General features: G+C 43.6%; 1 protein-coding gene across 1 annotated transcript in view; it reads left to right on the forward strand.

Moving 5' to 3' along the window:
- The window catches only part of LOC139766704 (agrin-like), an 889,459-nt gene that overhangs the window by 775,478 nt on the left and 98,760 nt on the right, over positions 1-15,221 (forward strand). The window contains 6 exon segments of the mRNA XM_071695624.1: positions 2,800-3,114; positions 6,794-6,952; positions 7,404-7,528; positions 8,153-8,294; positions 14,068-14,306; positions 14,666-14,819. Coding sequence (XP_071551725.1) covers positions 2,800-3,114; positions 6,794-6,952; positions 7,404-7,528; positions 8,153-8,294; positions 14,068-14,306; positions 14,666-14,819 — 1,134 coding nt within the window.

The following is a 15,221-nucleotide window of genomic DNA, read 5'->3' on the forward strand; positions in this document are numbered from 1 at the left end:
TGAGTGTTAGAAAGTCTAAGGGAGAATAGGTCTTGGGGAGTGTTAGGGTCTTCGGGAATGTAGGGAGTCTTGAGAGGTGTTAGGAAGTCGTAGAGAAAGTAAGAAGTCTTGGGAAATGTTAGTAAGCCTTAGGGAGTGTAGGAAGTCTTGGAGAGTATCAGTGAGCTTTCAGGAGTGTAGGAAGTTTCAGAGTCTTAGAGATTGAGGGAAGCCTTGGAGAGTGTTAGGAAGTCTTAGGATAGATTCCTGAGTGTAGGGAGTCCTGGGGAGTGTTAGGACGTCTTCATAAGGATTCAAGAGTGAAGTAAGTCTTAGGGAATGTTCGAAGTCCTGAGTGGGGTGCTGGAAAGTCTTAGAAGCGTTTGAGCTGGTTGTCAGTTGGGGCAACATGTTATAATAAAACACTATAACCAGAGGACTGTGGAATATGGTCGAAAATCCTCGAGAAAGTTTTCGGTGAGGAGGAACCACACAATGCAAGTAAAGAAAAGTTACTGTCATCTGTCGAGACTTTTTGAGACAACTTCATTGACGTCATCACTGTGTGTGTGTGTGTGTGTGTGTGTGTGTGTGTGTCAAGACTTTCTTCAAAAGTCAAGCATCATCACTTTTGCCGTTCCGTCAAGGCTTTCTCATTATTTCGCAGACTGTGAGGAAATAAAGTCTGAAAATTTCTGGTCATATGCAAGAATTCTCTCTCTCTCTCTCTCTCTCTCTCTCTCTCTCTCTCTCTCTCTCTCTCTCTCTCTCTCTCTCTCTCTCTCTCTCTCTCTCTCTCTCCAGTTTCTTCCTCAACTTGGAACGTTATCCGATCGTCATGAATATTTCGCCCCAGCTTAACGCTCTCAAGAGGATTTCACTATAAAAGTAAATGTGCTTAAAGTTGGGGAAAACTTTACAGTGCAAAGAAAACGAGCCAAACCTCACCTGTTTTTCAGTCTGATTTTTTTTTTTTTTCGATTTTTAAAAAGAAAATGATAAAGATCGTAGGAGATGCCTAGCCACATTGAGGAGGTAAAGTCGTTGTTTCTCCTGTGATGTTGTTTCACTGTAGTAACAAAGATTACTGGGCAAAGGAATTTATTTCAACCTCATACACACACATTTACTCTCGAGTTGATTCACACTGACGATTCTAAGCCGTGGTTTGAAGGTCCCATTGTCCCACTGTGTTTTTTGTAGTTGAGGTACTGACGTGCAGAATGTTAGATAAACACTATTATTTCAGAATCTGTGAACCAGAAATGCCGTATCCAAGCTCCGGCGGTTGAACTGTAGTGCAAGTTTGTGAGATTTTTAGAATCATTATGATTCGTGGGCAGACGAAAGAAGCCAGACGGTCATATATAGACCAGACTACACCTACGTAAACAGAGGAACAAAGCGATAGACCCCGGGACATTAAGGAACAGACTGACCAGTGGACACAGACGCCCATGGACTGAAACCGTCACACAAGGTATCCTCACACGCCTCTAGTTATGAACCACCTCACAACCTCTCATGTCGCGTGTACACAAGGAGAGAGAACGTGAGTGGATTGCCTTAACGTAAGTCTGAGGAGAAGTTCAACGTAAAGGCATCTACGGCCAAGTTAATCATCCTGGTCTTGAATATCACCGGCTGTGCCAAAAATAGAAAAGCGGTTTGTGGTTCCTTCCTCGAGGAGATTGGCTCAGGCGATACTAGAGAGTGAGGGGGAGGTGTATGATGAGGAGAGGGTAGGAGGCTGAAGCAAATGGAGAGGTTAGGGTACTGATGGTGACTTTTTTGATGTGAATTTGGTAGATAGAGACGTCCATGATAGGGCCGGACTTTAGTGTGGAGGAAAAGTTAAGACGGTGACATCTGAGATATAGATGGTAAGGACGTCTTGATGTAGAGAGAATGTGAGGTTAGTTTTGCTTGGTGTAGGTCGGGTTATGGTGTTGGAGGGAAGGTCAAACGAAACTTCTCCGACGGGCAGATGGGAGGGAGACAAGTTGCCTCAGGCAAACTTAGGTAGGATAAGTTAGCTTGAATGATAAAGATATAGTGGAAGGAAGATAACGAATAAGAACTTGCTCTGTTATGAGAAATGAACATATAGACAGATTAGAACAACAGTGAACAGAGATGTAGTTAGATGGACAGCTTTTTTTTCTTTTTTTAGTAGAATGACCATAGACTTCATCTGCAGGTGGCTGATTTTATCATCAGTAAATCATTTCTTGTAAATTCTAACCTCCCATACATGGCTAAGTTCCTGCAATGTTAATTGTATTCCAGTGTTATGCCCGAGATATTCCCCCAGGTAAAACCCTGCCTTATAAATTTCTTATAATCTTAGTGTCAGGAGACTTAAATCTCATGTAATCTGTATGTAAGCTGAGCTGTTCTTAATTTTGTACATAAATTCATCTGAATGTAAACTAACTCTGTGTAAAGTGTGCTGACCTACGGGGCCACCTGAGCACCTGCCAGGTAGTTGACGTAGCACTTCAACTCATACAAACCAAAGCGTGGCACCCACACTGTAGACGTGGCCTCCCCCGGCTGCCCTTGCTTCTGTGGCGCTGCTGCTGCTGCTGCCCTGTGTTCGTTTGTGCGATTCTGCAGTCACTACCTGTGGCGCCGCCTCACACTGTACACCAGGCCTGCACAGTCGCCACCAATGTAATTTTATGTTTTAACATGTATGTACGTGTGTGTGTGTGTGTGTCTTGTAAGTGTACATTGTGTGTGTGTGTGTAAGTATGTGTGTATGATCTGGTGGTGGCTATGACTAACGTACACACTCGCGGGGTGGCCTCGATGCAGAGGATGACCCAAGCTTGAGTCCCCGTGACTCGTCGCCCCCTGTGGCTGTGGGCCCCCCCGGTCCTGCGCGCCCCGTCGGGCAGCAGGGCGTCGAGGGTGACGCGTGCACGGGGATGACGTGCGAGTACGGGTCTACGTGCACGGTGCTGGCGGACGGCCTGCCTCGCTGCTCGTGCCGCCTGGACTGCTCCGACGTGCCGCAGAGCCCCGTGTGTGCCTCCGACCTCAAGATGTACTCCAGCGAATGCCTCATGATCAGGGAGGGTTGTCAGCGGCAGGTGGAGCTCAGGCTCCGGCCCCTCGAGTTGTGTGAAGGTACCTGCTGCCCTCACCACCCTCGCACCTCCTCCAGCATGTCCCCAACACCGTCACCACACCACCACCACTCCACCACCACCACTACCACCACACCTCTCTGCCACAGTAACCCGCATGGCTGACGATGCTATAGTTCACGCACGTTGTGAGGTGGTGTCCTATATGCTTTCATTGTGACGTGTACGTGGCCTATGTGACGTGTCATTTATGCATGTGACGTGGTTTCGTGCATGCTGGGATGCAGAGAACGCTTGTCGTCAAGTGTCGTCTCCGCACAGTTGTGACGCATTGGTCGTCACGCTGATGGTCGTGTTTGTCGTGACGGGATGTTAGGTGTGGGGTCGTTCCTGTCGTGACGTGAGGTGTATGTGCATGCCATGCCTTGGTAGTGCATGTTTCCCAGTACTACATATTCTGCATGCACGGTGAGAGGCTAAGATCTTGCAAATGGTCTGTCTGGCTCCGAGTGCTAGCGGTGCAGAGAGAGAGAGAGAGAGAGAGAGGTTTGTGTAAGTTGTGAAAACTGATTTTCCTTTCTTGAATCTATGGGAAGAAATGAGTCAGCAATTCTTTCATACACTTGTGTACTTCCTCTGACCCAGTACTGTAGTATCATACATATGTTTTATTCTTGTTCTTGAAGGTGAGCTATAATACCCATAGCTATAATACCTGTATATGTAATTGCTTTTGTCTTTCTGTAGATCGTTTTAGGCCTAGTAACACCAAGCTATCCAGTCACCAACACCCTCCCCTCCTTCTTCTGTTGCCAAATTGTCACAAACGGTGTTTTGGTGGTGTCAGGCTTCCGCTGTGTGGGTGTGTGTGTGTGTGTGTGTGTGTGTGCACGCCCTAGACCTGCTCTTGTTCCGTGTTCTCTTTCAGTTCTGGTGAATCAAGTGGTGTTTCTTGGTGTCTGCTGCTTCCTGGGTCATGACGAGATATATGCTCTGAATAACACTGTTGTCCCAGAATGTCTCACGCAGTCCATGTGAAGACTTTGTCCTTAAGTGTTATTATTGTTGTTGTTGTTCACTAATTACCTTCTGTATTTTTCCTTTCTTTTCGTCATTATGCCCTGCATGGTCCCCTCGACAGCTTTTAAGTATAAATTAAAACTTCTGAACGTATAGTAATGCACGGTCCATCGCCTTAAACAGAGGCATCCGACACATCAGATATGTATTTTAAGGGAAAATCGAAAAGCCTTGTCGTTGTATTGTACCCTCGCGGTTGTAGTAGCTTTCCACGACACACAGATATGCTGTTTTTATTGTAAAGGATCGTGTGACTCTCCTGTTCCAACTGAACTTTTTTTTCCTTTTACAACTTTTCTCCTGATTCATTCACTTATGTGTTAAAAACAATGATGAGGTTCCTCTGCTTGTTTCATCAGAGAAAAGAGTGACTGGAAAATATAGACAGTCGAACGGAGTTGAATTCAGGAGAGAGAGAGAGAGAGAGAGAGAGAGAGAGAGAGAGAGAGAGAGAGAGAGAGAGAGAGAGAGAGAGAGAGACCCTTTTGAAGAAGTTGGTAAATCAAAGTGAAATGAGCTTATGTAGATACTGGAGCCATAGATGTAATATTTGATATGTTGACCTTTCATTGGTGTGATAAGATGATCGTGTAAATCACGATGTATATGGAATGTGTATGGAATGAATTAGTGACTGTAACAGGATAAGGGGTTGTTTAAACTGTAGTAAATTAAGATTTGGTAAATCATGAGGAAATTTATATACGGAGTGGGGGGTTATCTTCTATCAGTGCAGTAGAGTGACTCTGTATTGTACTGAGTAAGTTTATGTAGAGTAAACTGGTTTTGTTCAGGATTTTACAAGAACTTTTGTTGACGACAAGAGATAAGTTTGCCTGGGGACGACGGAAGGAGTGGTGTAGCCGACACATGGATGAGGTGGAGGTGCTCTTCCAGTCATGACAGACGGATGGCAAGAACCAGCGTTGAGGGATCCAGGCACAGAAGTGAGGTTGTCAGACGAGAAACTAATGCGATAGTAGACTTGTTGTTGTTGTTGTGTGAATTTGACTGCGTGAGGAGATGCATTTAACTGTTGTGTGAACAAGGCTGATCGAGAAAGAGATGGATTAAGCAAGACGTGAGACTGGTGAGCGGCAGAAGGACGGGGGATCAGACAAGGTTAGGAGGCACGAGATTGAAGAAATAAGATGTCAATATGAATGTGATGTGTCCTTAGCATCTGAGGGTGACGCCATGTGAGCAGCAAAAGGAGGTTGTTGACAGTTTCAAGATATGCTGAACCCTGAACACTTTCGTGTATTATCACATCTTCAGGGAACCAGTTACAAAGATGAGAAAATAGATGCAATGGAGATTATGTATTGGAGTGACATGAAGTGGAGTAAGTGACCCTTCCTCTTCCTGTCATCTACCAGATGATCTCGCTCAGGTAACACAAGATTGACTTACAGAATACAGCATAAACATACAACATTCGTGGGCACTGACAGGGTAAGTGAGGACTCCATGTTAGTCCCTGGGTAAAAACGCAGGGAACCTCACAACATTTAACATTATGATATGGAGCATCATATATAGTATGGACGCATGAAAAATAACTGATGTTTTTAGCATTCTACTTGTCGTATATTCATTCGCAAAGCTTGTTTGGAAATTGCAATGTTGGTCATTTATTACAGTGTCTCAATCTGTACTATTTGGCGTAGGTAGTCTTCCTGCTTCTCTTCTTTACCCACAGTTTGTCCTGTGTCTCCAGCTGTGGCAAGAGTCTCATATGTGCCACCTATCCATTTTTTTTGTAGTAGCTTGATCTCGTGGAGAAGCATGACCCCTGCTGATTCACTTGACCCCTGCCAGGTAGTGGCTGCTTTTAGTGACCTCGACCTCAGCCAGAGGACTCGACCCTTGTCCAGTATGAACTCCTGCTTGATATCATGTTTCCTGCTGGAACAGCAACCACCTTGCCGACAGACTTTGACCCTTAGCACTTGATGTATACCCGTCCATGTGACGTGAACTTTGCTGAGCACTATGACCCTTGCTAGGTGACACGGCCTCTGATGAGTAACATGACTCACTCCATTTTCATTGGCTTAGACAGTGACATGACTCTTACCTAGGAACATGACCTCTAAAGAATGACAAGACTTCAGTAAGGTGATGGTATTTAGCAAATTATATAAACTCTGAGAACCATGATCCCCAAAGACTCACATTATCTTCATTATCTCCACCGAGTCTCTTGATTCACAGCCAGATGACATGATCCTAGGCCGGCGATATGACTCTCTGTCAGATGACATGATCTATATAGGCTGGTGACATGACCCCCAACCATATGACAAGATCATAGACGGATGACATGACCCCCAGCCAGCTAACATGAACATAGGCCGGTGACACGACCCCAAACCAAATGACATGATCATAGTCGGATGAAATGACCCCCTACCAGATGATATGGTCATGGACGGATGACATGACGCCCAACCAGGTGACATGATCATAGGCCGGTGACACGACCCCAAACCAGATGACATGATCATAGGCTGGTGACACGAACCCTAGCCAAATGACATGACTCTATGCAGATACCAAGAACTGTGCTGTCCTGAGCCACACCGAGTGATGTGTCCTCCCTTGAATAACATGATATGGATCCCTCTCCCTTACAGACTTCGAGCTGACCCCCTGCAACGGCGACCATCCCCTGGTGAACCCCCACACGGGGCGTGACTTCTACTGCGGCAAGGGTCCCGATACAGAGACCTGCCCCACTGGTTCCTACTGCCACTGGACGCTTTCCTTCGCCAAGTGCTGCCCCCTTGACCAAGGTAGGAAGAATGAATCACCATCCGTGAACTTAGTTCTACGAAGGTTAGGGGAGAGGTATTTCTGCGATACAGTTCGTGTATATGTGTGTTTTCTCATTGGGTTTATTTTTCATTAAGTAATCTAATCAGTTTATGTATTTTTCTCCCATATTTATCAATTATGTACGTTCGTCTAACTTCCATGCTCAGGGAAGTCCTTAACTACACTTTATAAAAGTACAGTAATTACAGTGGTTCTTCCTTCTCCACCCATCATTGTGCCATGAAATATTGTGGTGTTGGAACCTGCATGTATTTTTCTATTCTAATACAAGGGGATTCAGTGTTTCTCAGAAGAATAATCAGTGTAAAATCGTTGGGAACCCTGTAGTTTGCATTGAATCGTTTTATGTAAATCTTTTTTTATTCCTTGTTTTTCGATCAGTCAGTTTGACTTGGTTTTGACTCTTAGCAGAGAACGACACGACGACTGGTCCCACCTGCCAGCAGTCCTCCTATGGTTGCTGCCCCGACCGGAAAAGTGAGGCGCTCGGTCCCAACTACGCTGGTTGCCCCTCCATCTGCCAGTGTCATAAGGTGAGCGAGTGTGTGTGGAGGGAGTAGTTCTGCACGGGACCTTCTGTGGTTGATATGCCTTCTGTGCTGCTCACATAAGCTCTAGATCCCATTATTTCAGTTGTACAAATTCTCCTCACTAGGGCAGGACTAGAGCCTCCTCGTGGCATAAAGTACATAATTTCCTCTCACTTTCCCAGTCCTGTACTCAAACAACTTAACACAAGTTTAGGGTTAGTAGTAAAGACTGCCCCGGTAATTCTGATGTCTCGTGCTGTTGTTAAGGAGAATGTGTATACCTACACTATGAAAGTAATCCATAACAGAAGGTTGATGTCAGTTTGACTAAAACTACTTGTCAATCTTTGAAGCCAATTGCAGATTTTCATCTAGTGGCATCAAGACGAGACCTCGGTCCATCCTCACAATGATCTTAAATGCTTGTCCCACTAGCTAGTGGGAGTATGATCCCCGATTAATCTCTCAAGAATAAGATTCATGTGTTAAATGTTAACGTATGTGTACGTTATGGTATTATTCCGACATCACTTATGTATGAACAAAGCATCATTTTCTAGGGCCAGTCGTCGTTTGAAGGACTAATCTCAGTATTTGCAAACCCCTTATGTTTGTTTATTTACATAGCTGGGCGCCCACGACGAGGTGTGTGACCCCGTGACCAACCAGTGCAGGTGTAAACCTGGGGTAGGAGGGACCAAGTGTGACCGCTGCGAGCCAGGCTTTTGGGGCTTGCCCAGGATCCAGCACGGTAGTAAGGGATGCTTACGTAAGTATTGCTTGACGAATTTTTCCTTTTCGTGTAGCAGGTGATGGCTACATAGCTGTACCAGAGCTGATATAATTCTTTCCTGTGGGAACATGATGTGTGCGGGAGGACGCACCTGAATGCTTTAGATTCTCTTCATGTCTTTTGTATCATGAAGTGTTGTGATCATGAGGGTCTCGTGGTACGTGTGGTTGATTTAACAAAGACTTGTGAAGAGTGCAACAAGATTGACGAGTCAGACCCACACATGAGCAACCTTCTCTGATCCAGAAGTCATGGACTGTGACTGGATGAGTACAAAACATAGCGATCTGGCTCTGTTGACGTGGAAGGGTCATGGAGTCGCAGATATAGTGATACACATCGTTCTTCGTTCCTTCTGTTTCACTGCATATGATTTAGATTATGATATTTGAAATACAGACGAACCTTAGTGCATCGCGAATCAATGCATCGCGGTCATTATACAGCTCAGGTACCCTCGGGGATTAAAGCAAACCTTGTTTATTTACAAATTACACTCAAGTCTTGACAGTACACAGGAATTACTTATCAGAAATGAAATGTAGTACTATCCATAGACCATTTTTCAAGTATAGAAAAATGAGACAGATGCTTAAGTTATACGAGGAATGTCAAGGAGGGTTAACCATATGATGGTGCACCAGATGTTGTTATCGACCCTCGCCGCTCATACCATACTAGAAAGGGCACAGTAAATTAGTTCACTTTCAGAAAAACGGGTGGGGAAAAGCGAGGCTTGGAGAGAAAGGGGGTAATATCCTTTAATCTCATTCCTTATGTAAAATAATTTCAAACGTGAAACATATATTCACGACGTAATTGCACTATATTATCCATATAGGAATGAAGCATTTTCGTAGGGGATATTGATAATTATAATCGCGGGCCATGCCACAGCAGTGCATAGGGGAGGGTGTGTTGGGGTGATCAAGAATAAGGCACAGTATTTTTTGTTACCTCAGTGATGCGTTATCATTACTTGCCAGACACACCCCCACGCACACTCATGAGTCATATGAACGTCATAAGTGTTCTGTTCCTCCAGAGACTGATCCTCAGTCTATTAACACAGTACATGTACTTCACGATGAACGCGGTACATATATGCTCCTTGGATATGAGATAATGGTAACCATATTCATTATATACACCTCGGATGTAAGACCATACTTAATCATGTTATTACTATATACCTGAAAGATGATGTGTATGTATTAATGTCACTGTACTTGTTATACGATATGTGTATTACTGTATCTTTCATGTTTTGTACGCGTCCAGAGTACAGTAGCGCTCGGTGAGCCATGGAAGGTACAGCAGACTGGAGCAAAGAAAAAACTCTGAGGCTTATGAAAACCGTAGAAACCTGGGTATGGGTAGCTTTCTTATATTGCCATATCTACACTGTACTTTGGTTGAAGAACTTGGTTAATAATGTATGTAAGCAAATACCGTGAGTAACAACGCAAAATCGGATATAGGACGAGAGTAAACACAATACAACAGGTCATAGTGACCTGTCGTATCGTAAACCCTCGATTTAACGGACTTAATAGGGGAGGGATGTACGTTAATGTCGAAAGTCCGTTAAATCTAAAATAACCTATGAGCCATTTTCAGTACTATATACAGTATACAATTCAGGCGATTTCTTTTAACGCCTCTATACCTTGGTGCCATTTACAATGTAAGGATTGCAAAAATTTCAATAGATTGTCACAGTTTTCTGTATACAACTTGACCGCACGATAGCTTGAGGCAGAGTGAGACCGAAACAAGTCAGGTATATCCCATGATGCTACCAAAAACAAGTGCGATATGAAATGCGCATGGTTCGGTGTTTGAGATTTTTAAAATTTTCTTATCTTTACTTACTGTATTATTTTTTGCCCGGTCCGTTCAATCCGAAATCCGTTATATCGGAGTCTGTTAAATCGAAGGTTTACAGTATCTTATTACAGGATGTCTACAGTTTTTCATGTTATAAACACTTAGACTATATCCAAAAAAGGTTGCCGAAACATTTTCAAAACTAAAAACAGATTTATTTGACAACTCTGGAATTGTCTCATGATATTGGTCAGGTCGTGTTAAGTTACGTTCAACTTATCACGTCAGTTTGTCAAGTACAAGACAGGAGGAAACTTTCTGCCCTGCCCACACGGTGTATTATGGCTCGCATCACATCCAGCTGATTTTTTTTCATTATGAAGATTGGACTGAATGAGTTGAGGCATGAATGATATTTTACATGGAGGCCTGTAGGAGGGAGCAAGAGTGAGCTTTTCCACCCCACCCTCTGCGATTCATGAAAAATGCACATCGCATATTCATACTCATAGTTATTTGAATGCAATTAAACTAAATCGTTTTAGAAATTTTTATCAGAACTGTAGATTTGTATTTTTCCGTTGAATCACACATGACAACCATTTCGTCGGTTGACTCACACACTAAAGCTGATCCGTAGGTCCACATGGGGTTTGCCAACCCTTAGAAAAATATTTCTGCAGTCGTCCATGAATGGAAATCCAAGATAATGAATCCGCTTCTGGAGTAGAACTGAGATAATCCTTCTCTGAGTTGAAATAATCCACCTAACGGATTTAAAGGTATGGCTTCAGGTGAAGACAAAGAAATCTTGTCAGAAATCCATGTTGAGGAACTGTGAATTGTTGAGTTATTGAACTATACCGCTGGGGAAGAAAAAATACGTATAAAGTCGATATATTATAGTGATGTACAACCTCAACTCCTCATTTCTGGGGTTGTTGCAGCTTAGGAGGTTGAACATCATGTGGGAGCAGAGTATTGTGGGTCCCAGTGTGGCGGGAACGTCTCAGACGACCATGTATTCCTTCGTGGTGGACTAAACTCCAAACAATGATGTAACCTCGTCTTAGGGGAGATTTCTCGTTCACGATGTTATTACTTGCAGGCGGAGTCCGGTATATATATATATATATATATATATATATATATATATATATATATATATATATATATATATATATATATATATATATGAATGTAGGTTTGCGGCAGGGGTGTGTGATGTCTCCATGGTTGTTTAATTTGTTTATGGATGGGGTTGTTAGGGAGGTGAATGAAAGAGTTTTGGAAAGAGGGGCACGTATGAAGTCTGTTAGGGATGATAGAGCTTGGGAAGTGAGTCAGTTGTTGTTCGCTGATGATACAGCGCTGGTGGCTGATTCATGTGAGAAACTGCAGAAGCTGGTGACTGAGTTTGGTAAAGTGTGTGAAAGAAGAAAGTTAAGAGTAAATGTGAATAAGAGCAAGGTTATTAGGTACAGTAGGGTTGAGGGTCAAGTCAATTGGGAGGTAAGTTTGAATGGAGAAAAACTGGAGGAAGTAAAGTGTTTTAGATATCTGGGAGTGGATCTGGCAGCGGATGGAACCATGGAAGCGGAAGTGGATCATAGGGTGGGGAAGGGGGCGAAAATTCTGGGAGCCTTGAAGAATGTGTGGAAGTCGAGAACATTATCTCGGAAAGCAAAAATGGGTATGTTTGAAGGAATAGTGGTTCCAACAATGTTGTATGGTTGCGAGGCGTGGGCTATGGATAGAGTTGTGCGCAGGAGGATGGATGTGCTGGAAATGAGATGTTTGAGGACAATGTGTGGTGTGAGGTGGTTTGATCGAGTAAGTAACGTAAGGGTAAGAGAGATGTGTGGAAATAAAAAGAGCGTGGTTGAGAGAGCAGAAGAGGGTGTTTTGAAATGGTTTGGGCACATGGAGAGAATGAGTGAGGAAAGATTGACCAAGAGGATATATGTGTCGGAGGTGGAGGGAACGAGGAGAAGTGGGAGACCAAATTGGAGGTGGAAAGATGGAGTGAAAAAGATTTTGTGTGATCGGGGCCTGAACATGCAGGAGGGTGAAAGGCGGGCAAGGAATAGAGTGAATTGGATCGATGTGGTATACCGGGGTTGACGTGCTGTCAGTGGATTGAATCAGGGCATGTGAAGCGTCTGGGGTAAACCATGGAAAGCTGTGTAGGTATGTATATTTGCGTGTGTGGACGTGTATGGGGGTGGGTTGGGCCATTTCTTTCGTCTGTTTCCTTGCGCTACCTCGCAAACGCGGGAGACAGCGACAAAGCAAAAAAAATAAAAAATGAAAAAAAAAAAAATATATATATATATATATATTATATATATATATATATATATAAATATATATATATATATATATATATATATATATATATATATATATATATATATATATATATATATATATATATATATATATATATATATTCATACTTCGCCTTTTCCCTTGTTAGCGAGGTAGCGTTAAAGACAGAGGACTGAGCCTTTGAAGGAAATCCTCACTTGGCCCCCTTCTTTGTTCCTTCTTTTGGAAAGTCAAAAAATGAGATGGGAGGATTTCCAGCACCCCGCTCCCAATTGTTTTAGTCGCCTTCTACGACACGCACGGAGTACGTGGGAAGTATTCTTTCTCCCCTATCCCCAGGGATATATATATATATATATATATATAGAGAGAGAGAGAGAGAGAGAGAGAGAGAGAGAGAGAGAGAGAGAGAGAGAGATCTTACTGGATTCCGCCTACAAGTGGAAAGTAACCATCGGTGAATTTGCGTCTCCGTCGATCATCGCTAAAGAAGATGAATGACCATACATATATGGGTCTGGCTTAACGTCTCAGAAAACTGTCCTGTCTCAGAACGTGTTATTATTAGCCTTCATTATTCTGGTAATTTATCGCCGTTTTAAGTTTTTTCGTTGTTTATAGATATCAGCTTTATGTCTTAAGCATGAGGAGATAGAACCAATGTGTGTGTGTGTGTGTGTGTGTGTGTGTGTGTGTGTGTGTGTGTGTGTGTGTGTGTGTGTGTGTGTGTGTGTGTGTGGCCAACCGTTTCATTGACATACATGACTGTGTTTCCCATGTGCTTGTCTAGCACGTGCAGCTCCACATGACCACCTGTGGTATCCTGTATCTTCCTATAATTTTCACTCTCCATGATTGATCGTAACCACTTATGATCACTTGTTTCCATAGATAATTGGTTGTAACCATCTGTAATTGGGTTACGTTACCCACATGTAATCGCTCATATTCTTGAGCAGTAATGACTGACCAGCTCAACACCTTGTTTTATAACATGCAGCCGCCTGTATGTTCGTGGTGCTCACTCTAAAAACCTGAGGCGATCTGTCATGAGTTTGTCATCAACAATATCTTGAGTTTACTTGCAGTGAGTTAGATATCTCTGTGCTAGTTCATATCCATCTGAAAGTCTTATGTAATGCATGTAACCCATCTGTAGAAGCTGATAGTTATGTAGGGTAACTCGAAACCACCTTGTGTCCATCTGGCAAGGGCTGACGAACGTCTGTGATAACATGAAAACGCTTGAAATAAATTTTTTTATTTCTGTGATAACTAGATTTCCTTGAAGACGCCCATCTTCTTTGACTTTCATTTGTAATTACTCGTGAAAACATGTTAATATCTGTGTGCAAGAAATGACTTTGAATCTTCTCATAACTTGATTAATTACCACTTGTTCATAAATTTCCTACTGTAGTTTTTTACCTTCCAGTAGTCGTTATATATTTCAAATCCCTGCAACAGTCAGTAACCAGCTGCAGCAGTTAGTAACCACCTGCAACAGTCAGTAACCAGCTGCAGCAGTCAGTAACCACCTGCAACCTCCTGTGTCACCTGGTAAACAAAGACTTGTATCCTCCCCCAGCATGTGGGTGTTCACTCTTTGGGTCAGTGCGAGACGACTGTGAACAGATGACAGGGCAGTGTGTGTGCAAGCCAGGCATTCGGGGCAAGAAATGCAACGGATGCCCCGAGGGTCTGGTCCTGGGTCCCAAAGGATGTCGGCGCCAAAGTGACACGACCCCTCCACCCCGCTCTTGTGCTGAGCTCGAGTGCTACTTCGGTGCTCGATGCCAAGAACATGATGGTCATGCAGAGTGCAAGGTGAGGCTAGTAATTACTCACGGTGATGGTTCCCTGTACTTTCATTTAACGTTATGGCACGTTCTCTGTTTTAATTGATTCCTGTATAAATAAGCTATTTCATTGTGATTGTGTGTTAATCGATAAGACAATAAAGACCTGAACCTGATGCGTACAACCCACTTAATGGACTCCGTTACAGTGTAGCATCCTGAGATACTGAGGTAAGTACACTGGCCAAGAACTGTCCATTAAGGTTAAGTGGCTACATTATTTCAAGCACCTTTTCATGGCTAGAAGATTTACATTTATTATGATTCATGCTTATGTATATGATTCTTAAGCTCTCTCATCTTGCATACACTTTATGTTTACTTCAGTGCGAGGCTCAGTGCCCAGAGGACTCGTCTTCTGCGCCTCCAGTGTGTGGCTCAGACGGGGAGACGTACGCCAGCGAATGCCACCTGCGACTCTTCGCCTGCCACTATCAGAAGGACGTGGTGGTAGATGCCCTCGGGCCGTGTCCCCTGCCAGGTGAGGACACTAGGAAGGGGAGCAGATGTACATCCACAGCCTTGCCACCTCTGGGTCTTAATCAGTCTGTTATTGGTCATTCTTAGTGTCCAGAAACGATTCAAGTTTTTTTTTTCCTTTAGGATTTCACCTGACGGTGCATTTCGATTGAGTTAATGCACCTGTCAAAAGTATATGTTTTAAAATAGTTAAAGATTTCAGTCAAAATGAGACCTGAGATATTGAGGACAAGTTGCCAGCATGTGCACTTGAAGAAGTTCCCAAGTGGCTGAAGGCCGGGATGTTTACCTGAGCTGGGGTGAAGGGAGGGGAACGATAAAGGGAAGGAAGGGGTGGGAGAGCACGCCTGTGTCTGTGTCGTGCCGCGAAACACCTGCACTCCGCCCACTTAGCCTCGCTCTG

Source organism: Panulirus ornatus, chromosome 58 (assembly GCF_036320965.1).
Source record: "Panulirus ornatus isolate Po-2019 chromosome 58, ASM3632096v1, whole genome shotgun sequence".
NCBI classification, from domain to species: domain Eukaryota; kingdom Metazoa; phylum Arthropoda; class Malacostraca; order Decapoda; family Palinuridae; genus Panulirus; species Panulirus ornatus.